Here is a 17,494-nt window from a genome sequence, read left to right as displayed (position 1 = left end):
CACCCCCGTGCAACCAGCACCAATCCATCCCAACGGCATTGTGGCGCATTCAGACAGCTTCGAACTTACAGAGCCGCGGGCGACTGCAACCCCCGGACGCCGCGCGCCACTCCCACGACTCAGATGACAATATGGCAGTCAACCGCCCATCCTTCCACCGCCCAACAAGCGGCCGGTCCTCGGAACAATTACTCAAGGACGACGCCCGTCGGTTTTCTCGCTCCAGTTTCGAAAATGGGGATGCAGAGGGCAGGCCCATGCTGCACCCCGACCGGCATCATTCCCGCCGACCAACAATGCAGAGTATAGACCCGGAGTATGACGCGGCCCTGGCGACTCGCAAGAAGTATATGATCGCGGGAGGCTTTCTTCTGTTGAGTCTGGCGAGTTTTGTCGTCCAGACAGAGACTGCGGTTTATATCCAGCAGGATTTAGGTTGGAAGAAGCCGTACTGCATGCTGTAAGTTCGATTACAACACGTTATGAAACCCATCGCGCCCTCGCCCATACTCTGCCCTATCCCCCCGGATACCCAGCGCTTACCTTTCTTCTTTCCCCACGTGCAGCTATCTCACCCATGGATCTTGGATATTGCTCTGGCTGGCCCAGCTGCTCATTCTGAGAATCCAAAAACGAAAAATGCCCTGGGGCGCTTTCTGGCGGCGCCATGTCTACCTCTTGCGAAGTACCGCGCAGATGGTCGAAACGCAAGACGTCCATCTGACTACTCGCGACTACCATCGATCGCCCGTGAAGTATATGGTGCAGACAGTTGCCTTTGTGACCACCGCTCTCACTATTGCGGGTGGCTCATGGTATCTCGCCGTTGAGCTGACTACGGCCAGCGATTTGACAGCAATCTACAACTGCTCGGCCTTCTTCGCGTACGCCTTTTCGATTCCTCTCCTCAAGGAAAAGCTCCGCCTCGACAAGGTCTTTTCCGTGGCGATTGCCATTATCGGCGTGCTCATCGTTGCATACGGCGATCAGCCCAGCAAGAAAGTTTCGAAAGGCGGAACGGCCCACGAGGCGGAGAAGGGAGCGTCAAATCGCCTTCTGGGCAATATTATCATTGGCATTGGCAGCGTGCTCTACGGACTCTACGAGGTGTTGTATAAGCGGTACGCGTGTCCACCAGAGGGCACAAGCCCCGGCCGCGGGACCATCTTTGCCAATACCTTTGGTAGCATGATTGGGCTATTCACACTGTGTGTCCTGTGGATTCCACTACCTTTCTTGCATTGGTCTGGGTGGGAGGTCTTCGTGATGCCCACTGGCAAGGTAGCGTGGATGCTCCTCATCTCGACCTGTGCCAATGCCAGTAAGTTGATACCACCGTTGCAATGTCTCTCCAAGACGTGATCCACTAACGCGCAACAGCATTCTCGGGCTCTTTCCTCGTCCTCATCTCCCTCACCTCGCCCGTATTGTCCTCTGTCGCCGCCCTTCTAACCATCTTCCTTGTCGCCATCATGGACTGGCTCCGGACAGGCGAACCCCTCCCCTTCACGTCCATCGGCGGCGGTATTATGATCATGGCAGCGTTCTTCCTCTTGAGCTGGAGCACGTATCGTGAGCTGAATGAGGAGCGCAAGAAGCACCTCGAGAACGACGAGGTCGAGTCGGACAATGATGACTGATTCTTTCAGGTAGAGTGGTTAGACTGGACGGATTACTAGGCGGTTGGGTGGAATGTCTTCCAGGATTGGAAAGACGATGTTGGGCGTCATGTGTGATCTATAGCATTTGATCTGTTTCTAGCGGCTTTTGTTCCTGTACAGCTCTAGTCCTAATCATTTATCGCATACCTATACCACATTCTAAAGGGTGTACAACGCTACCTCTCACACTCTCACTTTATTCACTCACACACACTCTCTCTTTCTCACTCAATCACTCGCTCAATTAACCGCGGCGTATCCGGCTATGTAGTATCCCACCCGGGTTTATTATTCCAAACCAAGACAACTAATCCCATACATTATTAACATCTAAAGCGGCTCCCTAACGTACGCATTCATCATCCCTTTGATGGAAGAAAAAGATAACGGTCGTTCCACCCAATCGTATCCACCGACCTATCGCCTGTCGGAGAATTGCACCTCTCATATTTCTCTGCGGGGACCAGGGAGGGGAGATCGTCAGCGGCAACCCTGTACATGTCAAACTACCGTTAGGGCGATCCGGACTCGCATCATCTTGCCAGTAGGTCAGTGGCGCGAGAACCAACCCTGCTGAGAAATACACTGTGGATGAATTGGAAACATGAGTCGCTTGGGCCAATCCGGTATTTCCTTGAACTCCCCGTGGATGGGGGCGTGTGCTAGTTCAATTGAGGGGGAGGGGAATAGCGTTTAAATGTCCTACGAGGGATGCACTTCAGATTTCCTTTTTCTTGTTTACTTTACATATATCGAACATCCAAAGGGATTTCGAGATTTGGTCCATTATACATCTTGCGCAGTATAGACTCACCCATGTCTCACGGTCATCCATTCGACCCGCTCTCGCCAGCGGAAATCGTCCAGGTATTTACAGATTTGCTTCCTGCTCCTATCAGATCTATTTGAACCCACCTGACAGCTTGACAGGCAGTCCGCATCGTCAAAAATGCTATCCCAAACGAACCCCTCGCCTTCAGAGTGGTAACCCTCCTTGAACCACCAAAGACCCAAATGATCCCTTTCCTCCGCGCCGAACACGCAGGCACATCCAACGACACTAATGCCATTAAACCAGCGCGAATTGCACTAATCCATTTCAATCGCGGCGGCGGCGTGTCCGATCTCTGTGAGGTACACGTTAATCTCGGCACCCGGACCATCGTGCACGAGAAGTCGCTCGCTGGAAGACATTCTTTCCAGGATACCACTGAGATGCAGGCGATGGAGAAAGCTTGTCTTGCGTCGTCCGAGGTACAGAATGCGCTTCGGTTGCTACAATTGCCCGAGGGGGCAGTTGTACAGGTTGAGTGTTGGACGTATGGGACTGATGGGATGAATGATATGAAGGAGAGGATTATTATGGTATGCTTTTCTCTCTGTCTCTCTCTCTATCTTTCAAAAAAAAGACAGAATTTTGATAATTCGTAGTGCTACCTCTACATGAGTCTCACCCCTCACAGCGACTCGAACCACTACGCCTATCCGCTGGACATCTGTGTCGAGATGCTAAGCGAAACCCACTCCGTGAAACGCGTTCTCTCTCTGCCTCTCGGCGAGAATGACCGGCTTGGACTTGTGAGTGAAGTGGGGGTTAAGCCTTTTGACCGGAGGAAGATGCACCGCTCAAGCGAGTATCATCCTGATCTTGTCCCGGAGCGCCGGACTACGACAAAACCCTATAGGGTTGTCCAGCCGCAGGGACCCTCGTTCCATGTTGAGGGGAATTTGCTCACTTGGGAGAAGTGGCGGATGAGAGTGGGCTTTAACTTTGTGAGTCTTTCAGCTCTTAACAAAAAATGGTGCTGATCAGTTGTCCAGCGCGAGGGATTGACGCTTCACGATGTTACGTATGATGGGCGCAGTGTGTTCTATCGTTTGGCGCTCTCGGAGATGTTTGTGCCCTATGGCGATAGTCGAGCTCCGTATCCGCGCAAGGCGGCTTTTGATCTGGGGAGTAACGGTGCAGGTGTTAATGCCAATAACTTGAAGCTTGGTAGGAGGCCCAGCATTTTCATGAACTATGCGCTGATATTGTATTGCCAGGTTGCGATTGTCTGGGCCACATCAAATACTTTGATGGAGTCCATCACAACATGCACGGAGACCCGGTGGTGCTCCCCAATGCCGTTTGCTGCCATGAAATCGACGACGGCATTCTGTGGAAACATACCAACTTTCGCACGAACAACGCGGTGGTCACCCGCTCTCGAGTCCTTGTGCTGCAGACGATCATTACGGTCGGTAACTACGAGTACATCTTTGCGTTTCAGTTCATGCAGGATGCCTCGATCAACTACGAGGTTCGCGCAACGGGAATCCTCTCCACAGCGCCGATCCATCTAGACGAGTCCGTTCCATATGGGGCGCTGGTAGCACCAGGCGTAATGGCGCCGTATCATCAACACCTGTTCAGTCTGAGGATTGACCCTGCCATCGATGGACATCGGAACTCCCTGATGGTCGAGGAGTCTCACGCCATGCCATTGAATGACCCTGCGGTGCACAATCCGTTTGGCATTGGTTACACGACGACTCACAAGTTTGTCGAGACGGAATCTCCGCTGGATATTGATATCGCCTCCAACCGCGTGTTCAAGATCGTTAATGAGAACGTTTGTAACCCAATAAGCAAAGGGCCCGTCGGGTATAAGCTTGTGCCACATCCATCCCAAATGATCCTGGCACATCCGTCGTCCTACCACGCCCAGCGATCAGAATTTGGCGCGCACGCGGTTTGGGTAACCCGCTACCACGACGGTGAGTTATACAGTGCAGGCGAGAATACAATGCAATCGCTCGGTGGCGAAGGCATTGCCTCATGGATCCGGTCCCGCCAGTCCCCGCTTAGCGTGCGAGATGAGGACATCGTCCTTTGGCATACCTTTGGCACCACACATAACCCGCGCGTCGAGGACTGGCCTGTCATGCCTTCCGAGAAGTTACTGGTCTCGCTGAAGCCTGTCAATTTCTTCACGCGCAATCCCGCTCTTGACGTGCCTATCAGCTCGCAGGCAGAAAATCAGAGCGTGTTGGTGGGCGAGTCCGGCGGCTCAACTTCGGCAGATCCATGCTGTCCCAAGCTGTAGTAGTAGTGATGACAGAAAATAAAACCGTATGTATCGGCGTCGCCGGTCTGTGAGAGATAAAAAGACGCTGCCTGTTACTAGATGAGGAATGCTCCGTGACAAAATTCTACATTTATGATATCACGACGGTTAGGACCGCCTTTGTCTCTTTCGCGACAGGGCCGATCGCTCCACTGGCAATCTCGGTGGAGTCCAGAATCTCATTTCCACTAGGGCCCGTTCCGTGGTTTGGCGGCGGGTTCCCGGAAGAGAGCGGCTGGGGATTCAGTTGTGGCTGTAACTTATTGGGGCGTAGTCGGGAGATCAATTATGGTGGCTTTCACAGAAAGAACCGACAATCTTCCGAGGACAGACAGACCAACAGAAGCAACCCCCCGGCCCTCCTTTTGTGAGGCTGTGGTGATTGCATTAGATTCGCAAATCAGGCGTGCTTGTATTGTATGGTATATACGAAGCTGCGACAGCACGGATCGAATTAAGGCCTTGGTGAATGTCTGCGTTTGCCCTGTCCAAATGTCGATCCGGCTGCGGCGCACGGCGAGAGGGATTCAAGCCCCACGAACCCCTGCTCTCTTTCTGCTAGCATCCCCGCTAATGCGTAGTTCTCCTGCACATCGCAGAGTAGCATGCGTAAAACGACGTTGCCGCCCCAATTAGGGTGATGATGATCGGCCCCACGGACCAAGAGGTCAAACTCCTGATTATCGTTATATTAAGCCGTCGATCGAAGCCGCGGTCGTGATTGGCCGGGCACCGCCAGTCGGGCGTCCGAAGCGGACGCCAGGGGAGGGCTGTTTCAATTGCCCTGCTCTGATGGCGTCGAACCTGCGAGGAGGCCCCCCCCATCAAAGGGCGCTAAGATAGGTCTCACGCTATTTTTGTCACCCGCAATGGCTCCGCCAGCCAAGAGAGGGAATCTGAAACCCGCGGCGGACGTGCAAGTGTGAACATCGTGAGAATGGCCTATTGTCACTATATTGGACTCGGACGGCAATGCTGAATCTATTCCCTGCGCTGGTCGCCCCGGACAACGTCCTATTCCACAACATTGACCCCCTGCGATGTGCAAGACCCCAGCGTGGCGCTTTGAGGACCCACCGCACCAGGCGAGATTTGGATGAGCGGGCAGGCTAAGGCTGGTGCCTGTCTGCCTTTTTTCTCCGGATGCGTGGCCGTTTGGTGATTGGTGCTCGTCTCTGGTCCCCAGGATCCTCGTAAGATGCAAATGTACGAACCATATTCTAATAGTGTCCACGGTTGGCTAATCGGCTTTGCTTACTGTGGCCTGAGGCTGGGCGTATTCCAGAACCATTCATGGATGGCAATCCGAGTCATGACGTCCACCACTTCCAATCGGCCCAGATGGCAGCATTGTCCAGAGTGGATTCTTTCCAGGTTCTGCGCAAGCCACGAGTTGTCGGCAGGGGATGCACACAAGTCAAGTCGGTTAGAAGCGTGGGACAGAAGGCTGAGTGTATGATACCGTAGTATTGTCACCGGCTTACCATACAATTCTCGGCCCCTCTGGATTTGTTGTTCTCTTCCGCTGTCTCTCTCTCTCCCTCTCCCCCTCAACTCTTCTTCTCTTTTTCCAATCTCACCACCCATCACCCTCCTCCTTCCTCCACGACTCTCTTCGTCCTCCTCCGAACCCGCCCTGGTCCCCGTCGTGGCCGTCCGTTCCTTACACACACCGCTTCGCTCGACAACCGGCTTGATCGAATTTCTCCTGCGTCGGCCTCTTCCTTGGTCTGACAAGGTGAAAGATTATCGGTTGCGCTTATACCTTTTTCAGTTCATTTCCACTCGTTCCTGCCTGGTGCGGAAGATCCAATGACCCTCAAACGAGATTTATAAGACCTCCAGATTATTGGGCTTTCCAGTCATCGCAGGGAAGTCAAACCATCTGGAGGTCTTTGTTCATCTGGATCGTTTCGACTCTCGGTTTTTCTTCGATTCGCTTGTTTCTATTTTCTTTTTCTATTCTTGTTCATTTTCTGCGACGCAGCATCTATGACTTCAATCTCGCTCCCTTTTCAGTCCCAGCCGACCGGTTTTGCCCAGCATTTCGATTCCCCCGACCAGCCGATCGCGGATCCCAGTCGTCATCTCACCATGCCCGCAACGCTACCCAATCCGCCGTTTGTGTTTCCCGCCAGGGACGCAGATGTGTCCGACAACCAGTCCGAAACTCCTGGGCCTCGGACACCACCCCAGCTTCCTGCATTTTCATTCAATCCCGGGGCAGGCCCGTCTCCACAGCCAACTCAGCCATACAACCCTCGGCTGAGTGCCCATCGGCGACGGCCTAGCGAATTTGTTGGGGGTGAGCAACTGGTGACACCAGAATCCGTGGATGACAAAAAGGAAGACCCGGCGGCGTCGTCTACCCTGCCTCCACCGGGTCCTCCTGGCCCTGGCAGAGGCCCGGGACGACGTGGTCATGCCCATCGTCGGTCGGCGGCTATTTCTGGTGTTGATCTGAATGCCATTTCAAAGGCGCTCGGCACGAACCCAGCTGCTCCGAGCGCGCCCGTCACACCTTCCGAAAGGGGATTCGATGACATTTCGAGGCCGTTATCTTATTCAGCCTCAAGTCTCGGCCGTCTCTCGCCTCCCGGTTCTCCAGGGATTCCACCCGTCCCGCCTCTCCCTTCCGCCATCTGCGTTGAGCCTGCTCCTGATGACACCCCCAACACCGACGGAACTGTCTCTATCCTCTCCAACGAGACACCTACCAATACCGCGGCGATCAATCCCCCACAGCCCCATAACCCTGCTAGAGATGGTACACTTTCTTTCGCCGATGGTGGCCCGACGCCGCGTGACCGCAAGCCCAAGCCACGGCCGAAAACTGCTGATGCGTCTTTGGCATTTGATTTGATCCAGAGTAGCAAGTCCAGCGGAGTATCTTCGGTCAAACGGTCCAAGTCTTCAGGACACTCGCGCTCCCGAAAGAGTATGTCAAGGGGTTTGCTTGATGCCGCCCTTTCGAGTCACTCGGCTGAAGATGCTCGCTCTACCGACACGTCTCGTCGCTCGTTTTCGAATGACGATGGTTCAGATACTTCTAGCGACAGTGAACACGACAGTGGATTTTTGTCTGCGAAGAAGCCGTCTTCTAAATCCAAGAAGAAAAAGAGAGTTCGCTCTTGGGCCGGTGCCATCCTAACGCGGGGCAAGAGCAAGGGCAAGCGGGGTGCGAAACTGAATCTCGCATGTAAAGCACCGACTCCTTCGCCCCCTGCGCTCAGTCGAACCAACTCCGACATCGGGTCTGTCGATTTTGATGATGATCATATTGTTGTCCTTCGGACCCCCACCAACCCGGTTGCGCCTGTCTCGGAGGCTGAACGCAGCCGGGACAGCCTTCCCGTTCCTCTGCCATCTCTTGAAACTGCGTGGAAACCTCGCAGCTTTTACGAACAGGGGAGGCAGGACGATACAGTGAGCAGCCCGATCATCGACCTTGATGCCGCACTCGGTCCGTTCAATACCCCAACCATTCAGCCAGCAGTGGGAGCCGCTAGCAACTTCACATTGGCTACACAGCGCATGTACAGCGGTGGACGACGAGGCGAGTTCATTGGTCCAGAGATGCGATATCACCGACGAGCAGAAAGTGCCCCAACTCTTCCCCCGTTTGATCGCAGCGCTTTGGTTGCATCCTCCCGTCTCAGCGTGGCCCCCGTCTTGGAAAATGCGGATGTCTTTGATGAGGAGGAAGAGGATGCTTTTCTCGCCGAGAATATCCAATCTCCCAAGCCTGACGCACCTCCTGCTCAAAATTCCGTCACTATGTCGGATGACGAGAAGACGTCGGTCAAGAGCGACAACTCTTCCAACAGTTTGACTCGGCCGACAGCTACCAGTGACGCTCCTCAGCATACTGGATTAGGTCTTCAGGAGGATCAGTCAGCCATTCCCAATGCGCCAACCGAACCCGAGAAGCCGATGCAAGATGTTGGCAACGTATTCCTCGACCCTCCTCAAAACTCAGTGGAGATTATAAAGTCGGAGGAGGGCGGAGACAGAGCGCCAGGGCCTTCTAGCCCGGATGTCTCGCCACGCTTCTTGGCCGTTGAGAAGCGACCGGCTTCGTCTCCAATGGAGTTCATGCCCACCATCCCTCCATTTGCGCTTTCTGCTGGGGTTTCGCCTTCTGATTCATCGTTTCCGTCCCCTGGGGCGCCAAGGACACCGTTTGACCGTACCTTTTCGAGCCATTCTTACCATCATCTGCCTTCGGAATTTCCGCATGCATCGGTTGAGGATGTCCCATCCCTCACCAGCAGTGCATCGACCATGACGAATACCATGCATCGCTTCTCTGCTACTTTCTTAGCCCGTGCTCGTCCCTCAACCGACCGCGCCGCGTCGTTTTCAGTTGGTCTCAACCGACGAACCGACCCCGCGAATTCACCGAAGCGGTCCAGCTTGGCTAGCCTGTCCAAGCTGATGAGCGGGCCTTCAGAACGGAGCAAATTGAGCCAAGAAGAGAAGCCTCCCGGTGATTCCCCCGACAAGACCACGAGGAAGGGTCGCCGAATCAGTCGACTCATGCACTTCTGGAAACAGAAGGACAAAGACAAGTTCTCGGCAGAGACAGCCTCGGCACCTCGCCCTCGCGCCCGGCCCACCTCGTGATCTTCTGGTCTTTAAGCATTTTGTGGTTTTTCTGGTATCATGGCGCAACATCGGCATAGCGATATCCCGGCAGCATGGGATCCTTCATTTCTCGCAGCACCTTCGATCCTCTCGGCTTCTTCCGTTCTCGTGGCTTCGAGCTGCCTGGGCAAATACCCCCCTCCCTCGCCTGGACTGTACATAGTAATATCGGCCCCAGGTTTTCCCCTTCTTTCTTGCGGGTGCCGATTACGAATCTCTTTTGCATCAGACTGCGGGTCTTTTCGCATGTTTGAGTATGATATGTTGTCATCTTCTTGTCTATCTTTTATGTAACCTGTGTGAGTGACACACGGTTTGATTGATTTTCTCCACGATCATTGTCCCAGCGCGGGCCCATTACTTTATTTTATCTCTTCTGGAATACTATCTTCCCGTGGCCCATTTTGGGTCCCCTTTCCAATCTTCTTCATGGCGTGGGTACGTTAAGTGTGGCATTCTGTCTATTGTACCTGCCCACACCGGTCATTTCGGTGCTGGACAAGATATTTAGGTGGAATTGAGGCCAATTTCCTGTTGAACTGTATGTCCAAAATTATATGTAGTGTAGATGATGCCGATAAGATAACGATAAGCAGAAAATGAACGGTTCGAGATCTTCCTCTTTTTCTCCTCTTTCTTTAGACCGACAAACCACTCACAATTTGTCAATGGCTCCTACCAAACGCGGAAACCGCAAGATACCCGATTCTTTCCAGTCCAAACCATCCTCCAATTCCAAACCATCCGCCTCCCGTCGAGAAGCTCCCCAGTCGCGAAAATCACACCCACCCCGCGAAACCAGCCATGAAGTGACGAATATTACCGCCAGTGGTCTCGATCTAGACACCACAATCCCACTCTCCCTCCAGCAACTCCTCCTCGATGTCTTCAAAACAGCCCTGCTCCCCTCAAACCCAGCGCACTCCGAGTCTCCTGGCTCCACTGAACCATCACCACTACATTCACATCCACAACCACTGCCAGCAGACTCAACCCACCAAAACAATACACCTCTAGACACCAAATCCTTAATACAAACAATAAAATCCCATCTCTATCAACGAGACTTTGATTCGGCCTTCACCGACGCCGACGAGGATCTGCTGCGCGCTTACGCGCTGCGCTGGAGTGCGGCCAGGGCTTTAGGATATGCAGGGCTATTTAGGGGGATATTAAGGCTTATGAGGGATCAGAAGGACGACAATGCTTCTGGGAAAGGGCTGGGTACTGCGCCATCTACCCGTGTTGTCTGCGTAGGTGGTGGTGCAGGTGCGGAGATCGTGGCGCTTGCTGCGGCGTGGAGGGATTTGGGCGGCGATGGCGGCGAGGGATTGGGAGAGGGTGTTGCTGGGTTATCTCTGACGGAGAAGAATAAGGAGAATGGAGAAGAGAGTGGGACTGGTCGTGAGGAAGCGCCAGGCCCCCGTCTCGCTGTCACCGCTGTTGATATCGCGGACTGGACTGCCGTGGTCGAGAGACTGTCCGACACGATCACCTCGACGGATGTGCCAACGCCGTCAACGTCCAAACACCAGCCACCGCTGGTGCGTGAGAAAAGCACATTCTCCGTCTCGTTTCAACGAGCCGATGTCCTCACTCTCCCCGAGTCCGAACTCAATGACATCCTCGTCAACACCAGTACCACTTCTTCTTCCCTACTGGTGACTCTCATGTTCACCCTGAACGAGCTCTTCTCAACGTCCATGCCCAAATCCACCACCCTCCTACTCCGGATGACAGAAAGCCTCCCAGCAGGCACTGTGTTGCTGGTTGTCGACAGTCCGGGAAGCTACTCAACCGTCAAACTAAAAGGGAAAGATGGAAATATGCAAGAGCGCAAGTACCCCATGAAGTTCTTGCTCGATCATACGCTCCTCACTGTGGCAGAGGGGAAGTGGGAGCGGGTGTTCTCACAGGACTCGCGCTGGTGGAGGCGGGATGCGCCGCGGCTGCGGTATGAGGTTGGGGAGGGTGCGGGATTGGAGGATATGCGGTTTCAAGTGCATGTGTATCGGAGGGTTGAAGGGTGAATATGGTGCATGTATGAATGAAAGACAAGAGAATTTCATCAGAGTAGAGGTATGATATTGCTACATATAGAAGAAGGAACAGGAAAGGCTCAGCCAGGGTGCTAGCGGACCCTTCCCAAAGAGTGCGATTAGATGGTACATTTTCTTTCTTGTTCAACTCAGCTCCGCAGACCCAAAAGGAGACTCGTGCTCTTGCCACCCTCCTTACCCTCCCCACCAGGCAGATAGGTAACGTTCGGGTTACCGGACAGAGTCTGCGCGATCTCCTTGCTGGCATCGATGCGACGAATCTCAATCAACCCAGTACCGGCCTTGGCAACAGCCTTGCTAATGATCTCGGCACTTTCGGCTTCACCCTCCGCGCGAATAACGTTAGCCTGGCGCTCCTGCTCAGCGCGCTCAACGATAAACCGCGCCCGCTCGGCATCCTGCTGGGCGATCTGCTTCTGCTCGACGGCCCGTGTGAACTCCTTGCCGAAGGTCATGTGCGTGATGGAGACATCCTCGAGGGCGATGTTGAACTGCGCCGCCCGTTTCAGCAGGTCGGTGCGGATGCGGTTCGAGACGGCTTCGCGCTGTGTGATCAGCTCGGCGGCGTCGAATTGGGCGACGATTGCTTTGAGGACTTCGTTGCCGATGGAGGGGAGGACACGCTCGTCATAGTCCGTACCATATGACTAAACCATTGTTAGCTTCGTGAGGGATCGCGTGGGTGTGGGTGTTTCGAGCTCACCTGGTAGATCTGAGGCAGCTTCGGCACGTCCGGTCGGTGCAGCACGCGCAGCGTCAGGCTGACCATCTGTAAATCCTTGCTACCGGTTGTGGTGGAAATATTGCGAGGCTTCGTGCGGACATCGTAGATAATCGCTCGCTGCAGCCAGGGAACCAAAAAGTGCGTGCCTTCGTTGACGACCTTCTCCTGCACACCGGACAATCGGTCGAAGATGACTGCTCGTGTGCCGCCGCGGACGTCGTAGAGGGAGGCGTCGGCTAGCAGCAGCGCACCCGTCACGGGGATGGCCACCCGGTAGAGGCGCTGAAGGGTGTTCTGCATGGTGGACGGGGGATGAGGTGGTGAGTGATGAAGTGAGAGAACGGAAGGACCGAGATGGAGTGTCAGTGGTGTCGCCCGATCAGGTTTAGCGTGGATGGGCCAAACCTCCAACTTCGCCCGACCGTCCACTCGTTTCTTGTCCTTCAACCATCTCGCTTGCCCCCTTCGACCCTCCTACGTTCGATTTTCTCGACTCAATCCTCTCACAATGGGCGGCGCTCTGGATCCTAAGAACGGAGTGTAAGTTTCACCCTTTCTTCCCCTCCTGCCCTGCACTGGTGCGCGTTCGCTTGCGTCTGCCGAGGGTGTAATCTGGATCATCCCGGCTGCCCGTGAGGCCAATCTCCTCCCCTGTCACATGCCCTGCTTTGCAATCTACGTGTGCTGATGATGGTCTCGATATAGTTACATCGGTGGCTGGGGCGATCTTGGTACGTGGACGATGATCCGTTCCTCGACCCGAGGGTGTCCGCATACGGTCGATATCCTCTCTCCTCTATCCTCTCTCGAGCACCCCTTCCGAATTGGCAAAACCAAACATCAATCAGAAGGAGATCATGACCGGGAAGTGGAGGGGGGAGAGAGAGATTGAAAGAGGAAGAACACCATGCTTGGATGATAGACACTGACCCGCCGTGACTGCAGGCTGCCCGACTCCCCAGCGCATCGCTACCTACTCCCTCTCGTCTAACCGCCAGCGCCCTTTCGCCGGTGCCGCCAACGCCGCCATCTTCAACGTTTTCCGCCGTTTCCGCCACCAGGTGCTCTACGTGGTGCCGCCGTTCGTTGCTGCGTACGCCACCATGAACTGGGCCATTGAGCGGTAAGACTGCTGTGACTGATGTAGGAGATGGATGAGATTGCTAATTGGGTGTGATAGCAACGAGTACCTGAACTCCAAGCCCGGCCGCGAGGAGGCTGGCTCTGAGTAAAGGCAATGGATCGATTGAAAGGATGGAATGGAATTGAGTTGAACTGAATTGGTATACACGGTGGTGGAGCTGTATGATTGTACAGTAACTAGAAAGCAATCACCCTTTCCTTTGTCTGATCTATATCTTTCTCATTGGTCTGTCTTCGTAGTTGGGTGTAGCTTGTCTCTCCGGGATCTCTCCTATAGTATACAACACTACGCCGTACTACACAAATCCACAGAATAACACTCACCATTGACTTCGACCATTCAATTGATCCCATTCCTTGCCTAAGAATAAGTATTTTTCTATTATTCACACCTACCCTTTTATTGGCGCTGTTCAGCCCGTCTCCACACTGACCGAAAAAAAGAAGCAAAAATTTCGCCCGAAACGGACAAACTTCCGCATGTCCCAACTTCGCTCCCTCCTTCGCCCATCCACTCTCTTCTTGTCTACTCCTTCCACCTTCTCTTCCTGTTCCTCTTCGTCTTTCTATCATTCCTTCCTCTTTCCCTTACGCTTCTCCTCTCCCGTCCACACCATGAGCGACATCACTCACCCCACCATCAAGGGTATTTTCCCTCTGCTACCCCGCCTCCACTGAAAATAAAAAAACTGACCCTGCTTCTTCAGATGGCTGGTTCTCCGAGCAGTCGGGCATGTGGCCCGGCCAGGCCATGAACCTCAAGGTCAACCAGATCTTGCACCACGAAAAGTCCAAGTACCAGGACGTGCTGGTGTTCGAGAGCAGCGACTATGGCACGGTGCTGGTGCTCGACAACGTCATCCAGTGCACCGAGCGCGACGAGTTTTCCTACCAGGAGATGATCACCCACCTGGCCATGAACTCGCACCCCAACCCCAAGAAGGTGCTGGTCATCGGCGGTGGCGACGGCGGTGTCCTGCGCGAGGTCGTCAAGCACGAGTCCGTCGAGGAGGCCACCCTTTGCGACATCGACGAGGCCGTCATCCGCGTCTCGAAGAAATACCTCCCCGGCATGAGCATCGGCTTCCAACACCCCAACGCCAAGGTCCACGTCGGCGACGGCTTCGAGTTCCTTAAGCAGCACAAGAACAAGTTTGACGTCATCATCACCGACTCCTCTGACCCGGAGGGCCCCGCCGAGTCCCTGTTCCAGAAGCCGTACTTTGAGCTGCTCAACGATGCGCTGCGCGACGGCGGCGTCATCACCACCCAAGGTTGTTCGTCGCCTTTCTTTTCTGTCTTTCTTTCTTTCTCTCTTCTCCTCTCCACTCCATTCTTGTCAGTAACATAGGCTAATCTTTTCGCACCACCCCGCAACCAACCCGCTTTCGGGCTCGGTTTTGTTGTGGGAACTGTGCCTTTTGTCCAACAGCTGAAAACCAATGGCTGCATCTCTCGCTGATCACCGACCTGAAGAAGTCCTGCAATGAGGTCTTCCCCGTCGCCGAGTACGCCTACACCACCATCCCCACCTACCCATCCGGCCAGATCGGCTTCATGGTCTGCTGCAAGGATGCCTCCCGCAACGTGCGCGAGCCTGTCCGCACCTGGTCCCGCGAGGAGGAGGAGCGTCTGTGCCGCTACTACAACCAGGACATCCACCGTGCCAGCTTTGTGCTGCCCAACTTTGCGCGCAAGGCGCTCGGTGCGTAACTTGGTAGTAAGCTTGGAAGTAGATTTATGATTCACAATGAAGGGTTTCGGATTCGTCTGCAATAGGTCTCCATTTTACACCGTATACTCAGGTGAGATGAATCACTTGAAACAGCTTAGCGTGCCTGTTTGGATTACGTGTCCCTGGGCTGCCTAGGCTTCCCGCGCTTGTTTCTATAAAAGTCCCCCCATCGCCGCTTCAACTTTTGGCGGTTTGTCGCCCTTCTGCGCTTCCTTCTTCTCGCCCTGACTCTCGTCCTGTTGATGAGACACTTATGTATGCCAATGATCTATAGCGCCGAGCTACGCCACCCCCTTTCCCCCCTTCTCCCTCCTCGCTCATCGTTTGGTGCGCTACGATCCTCGTTATCTATGCTCATTTGGAGGGCATTCCCAAGATTTCTATTTTGGTACCAGTGAGGCTCTACCCAGAGCGAGCGGGGCCGGGCCAAAAGAACTCAAAGGCGACAAAACAAATTGGTGTACGAAGCAAGCGAGAGAAATGCAGAATGAGTCAAGATTATTTCAAGGCTATATGTCCGGGAGAACGGAGATAGCCAACCCAACATAACATAAGTAATGATGGCACGCAAAGGACCATCATATATATCTGATAGGAGCACCAACGAGTATACAGGCAGGAAATCACGTAGCAGGGCCTTCCGAGCCGGCACAGAGGCCTTCGATATCCCACGTTCCCCAGTTAGCAGGAAGAGTCACAGGAAGTTTTGATATCCCAGGGCCTTCTACACAGACGGCCCCGAGACCCACATCATTGGCCCCCCCTTTCAACATGGATTGTTGTAACAAGATCTGGATCGTATCATCCATACCAGAAATATCAGATAGAAGGACCGTGCTGTCCCGCGAAAAGCCAAACGACCGTACATAGAGATCTATAACAGTCTGCGACGCATACCAGAGCTTGTTCCCGCTGGAGTCGTACTCTGGGACCCATACTTTCTTTAATGCCTCCCACTTCTCAGAATTGGCCCATACAGCGCAGTTCCTTCGAACAGTTAGTTTCAGACCATGTACTTGGATGAAATACTATAAAGGATCATGTCGTACCAGGCACTCCCCGGCCACTGTCCTGGGCCTGGAGTCAAATACACTCCGGTGCCGGTTTGCTCCCCGCTAGGGGGAAACCATACCACAGTCCCGGCTGCGTTATACGCATCTGCTTTCTTCTACAAATTCAGAATAAAGACATTAGCGTACTATGTTGGATTTCCACCGGATTTGTAGAGATTAAAAGGATTTGAGATACCTTGTCAACAGCTTTATACCCAACAATTACGTTGCCGGACCCAATGCTGGGGGTTCTGCGATGAATTGGGGTGGTTGCGGCTAAGCTCGCCAGAAACAACAGCCGGAAGACGATGGATATAAGCATCGTGAAGATTCCACTGTGGGAAGTGGGAAGATCGGAGAAGGATTGAGAACAATAAAGACCGGTCACAGTGAAAGTATATCTCTTTCCGTGACCTTAGGGGGTAAAGCACGATGAATATAAGTACTGTACACAGACCCTCTCCCCTGCTATGCAGCTAGAGGCTTATATTTTTATTAACTATTTATTTTCTTTTAATTTGTTGTGTTCTATTTTAGTTTTTATTGTTGGTTGTTGAAACAGACACTTGATAGGTTATTAATCAGTGGAGTACGCGCTGCTACATGGGGGCCCAAAAGACATACTTAGCTTGCCAGTTAAACTTTGCCCTGTTTAAACGACATAGCCTCATCCAATTAGTCGATGGCCTCGGTAGGTTCCCTACAAGCCTACCAGTGCAGCCTTGTCGCGAACCTAGCCGCATATTGAGTAAGCTTGGCAGGGATCGTCGCAAGATGGGTGGCCTAATAATCATCGCTTACTCCTAGATAGAAACTAGTTGGGGCAGGACTCTATAACATATCAGAGTTATTGCGATCTTGTTTCAAGACTATTAGCGCACGGAGCAGGCGGAAGGATGGGCTTAATTCATCCTTTGGGACCCCACTGAAGAGCAAGATTTGCGTTCAATGTATTCATTTTACGCACAGAGGCATTTAGTCCTAATGTCAAATAGAATCAATCGCCGAGTGCATTCCGCGTGCACAGGTAGCCTACGCTTCTTGAGGGGTGGGGGCTAATAAGGACACAATCTACATGTAGACGGTACTTAGTACGAGTATGGGTCCGCGGTGGTTTATGGCCCCCAAAGGCTTAGGATTTGTGCCTTAAAATAAGCCTACTAGTGCAGCCTTGTCGCAAAACTAGCCGCATATTGAATAAGCTTAGCAGGGATCTCGCCGCAAGATTGGTGGGCCTAATAATCATCGCTTATTCCTAAAAGAAACCAATCGGGGCAGTGCTTTGTATCATATCAGGGGTTATTGCACCTTGTTTCAAGATAGTAGCGTACGCAATCTCGCGGTTAGATGGCACGCCTAAGA

General features: G+C 53.4%; 8 protein-coding genes across 8 annotated transcripts; 6 read left to right on the top strand and 2 right to left on the bottom strand.

The window, feature by feature from the left end:
• Positions 1 to 131: 131 nt before the first annotated feature.
• On the top strand, positions 132 to 1,640 carry N7510_004717 (DMT family transporter; the record flags this gene model as incomplete). The annotated part of the gene is made up of 3 exons (XM_056976643.1): positions 132 to 460; positions 537 to 1,321; positions 1,381 to 1,640. 3 exons carry the CDS (start codon positions 132 to 134, stop codon positions 1,638 to 1,640), a joined length of 1,374 nt encoding a protein of 457 aa, XP_056836599.1.
• An 837-nt stretch (positions 1,641 to 2,477) lies between these two features.
• Positions 2,478 to 4,750, top strand: N7510_004716 (amine oxidase; the record flags this gene model as incomplete). The annotated part of the gene is made up of 5 exons (XM_056976642.1): positions 2,478 to 2,528; positions 2,592 to 3,026; positions 3,093 to 3,434; positions 3,483 to 3,657; positions 3,708 to 4,750. The coding sequence occupies 5 exons, from the start codon at positions 2,478 to 2,480 to the stop codon at positions 4,748 to 4,750; spliced, it is 2,046 nt and encodes a 681-aa protein (XP_056836598.1).
• Positions 4,751 to 6,763: 2,013 nt separating this feature from the next.
• Positions 6,764 to 9,397, top strand: N7510_004715 (putative cell wall proline rich protein; the record flags this gene model as incomplete). The annotated part of the gene is made up of 1 exon (XM_056976641.1): positions 6,764 to 9,397. One exon carries the CDS (start codon positions 6,764 to 6,766, stop codon positions 9,395 to 9,397), a length of 2,634 nt encoding a protein of 877 aa, XP_056836597.1.
• Positions 9,398 to 10,086: 689 nt separating this feature from the next.
• N7510_004714 (25S rRNA (uracil2843-N3)-methyltransferase) lies at positions 10,087 to 11,448 on the top strand (the record flags this gene model as incomplete). Its single annotated transcript, XM_056976640.1, has 1 exon — positions 10,087 to 11,448. One exon carries the CDS (start codon positions 10,087 to 10,089, stop codon positions 11,446 to 11,448), a length of 1,362 nt encoding a protein of 453 aa, XP_056836596.1.
• A 158-nt stretch (positions 11,449 to 11,606) lies between these two features.
• Positions 11,607 to 12,502, bottom strand: phb1 (prohibitin subunit PHB1; the record flags this gene model as incomplete). Its single annotated transcript, XM_056976639.1, has 2 exons — positions 11,607 to 12,125; positions 12,182 to 12,502. The coding sequence occupies 2 exons, from the start codon at positions 12,500 to 12,502 to the stop codon at positions 11,607 to 11,609; spliced, it is 840 nt and encodes a 279-aa protein (XP_056836595.1).
• Positions 12,503 to 12,710: 208 nt separating this feature from the next.
• On the top strand, positions 12,711 to 13,434 carry N7510_004712 (ubiquinol--cytochrome-c reductase subunit 8; the record flags this gene model as incomplete). The annotated part of the gene is made up of 4 exons (XM_056976638.1): positions 12,711 to 12,742; positions 12,908 to 12,933; positions 13,148 to 13,325; positions 13,383 to 13,434. The coding sequence occupies 4 exons, from the start codon at positions 12,711 to 12,713 to the stop codon at positions 13,432 to 13,434; spliced, it is 288 nt and encodes a 95-aa protein (XP_056836594.1).
• Positions 13,435 to 13,960: 526 nt separating this feature from the next.
• On the top strand, positions 13,961 to 15,058 carry N7510_004711 (spermidine synthase; the record flags this gene model as incomplete). Its single annotated transcript, XM_056976637.1, has 3 exons — positions 13,961 to 13,991; positions 14,053 to 14,622; positions 14,778 to 15,058. 3 exons carry the CDS (start codon positions 13,961 to 13,963, stop codon positions 15,056 to 15,058), a joined length of 882 nt encoding a protein of 293 aa, XP_056836593.1.
• Positions 15,059 to 15,703: 645 nt separating this feature from the next.
• Positions 15,704 to 16,454, bottom strand: N7510_004710 (uncharacterized protein; the record flags this gene model as incomplete). Its single annotated transcript, XM_056976636.1, has 3 exons — positions 15,704 to 16,067; positions 16,130 to 16,248; positions 16,329 to 16,454. 3 exons carry the CDS (start codon positions 16,452 to 16,454, stop codon positions 15,704 to 15,706), a joined length of 609 nt encoding a protein of 202 aa, XP_056836592.1.
• Positions 16,455 to 17,494: the final 1,040 nt, after the last annotated feature.

This window comes from Penicillium lagena, assembly GCF_028827675.1.
Source record: "Penicillium lagena strain IBT 129212 chromosome Unknown utg000002l_segment0_segment0, whole genome shotgun sequence".
NCBI classification, from domain to species: Eukaryota; Fungi; Ascomycota; class Eurotiomycetes; order Eurotiales; family Aspergillaceae; genus Penicillium; species Penicillium lagena.
The sequence above is the reverse complement of the archived record's forward strand: the minus strand, read 5'-3'. Positions and strand labels throughout refer to the sequence as shown.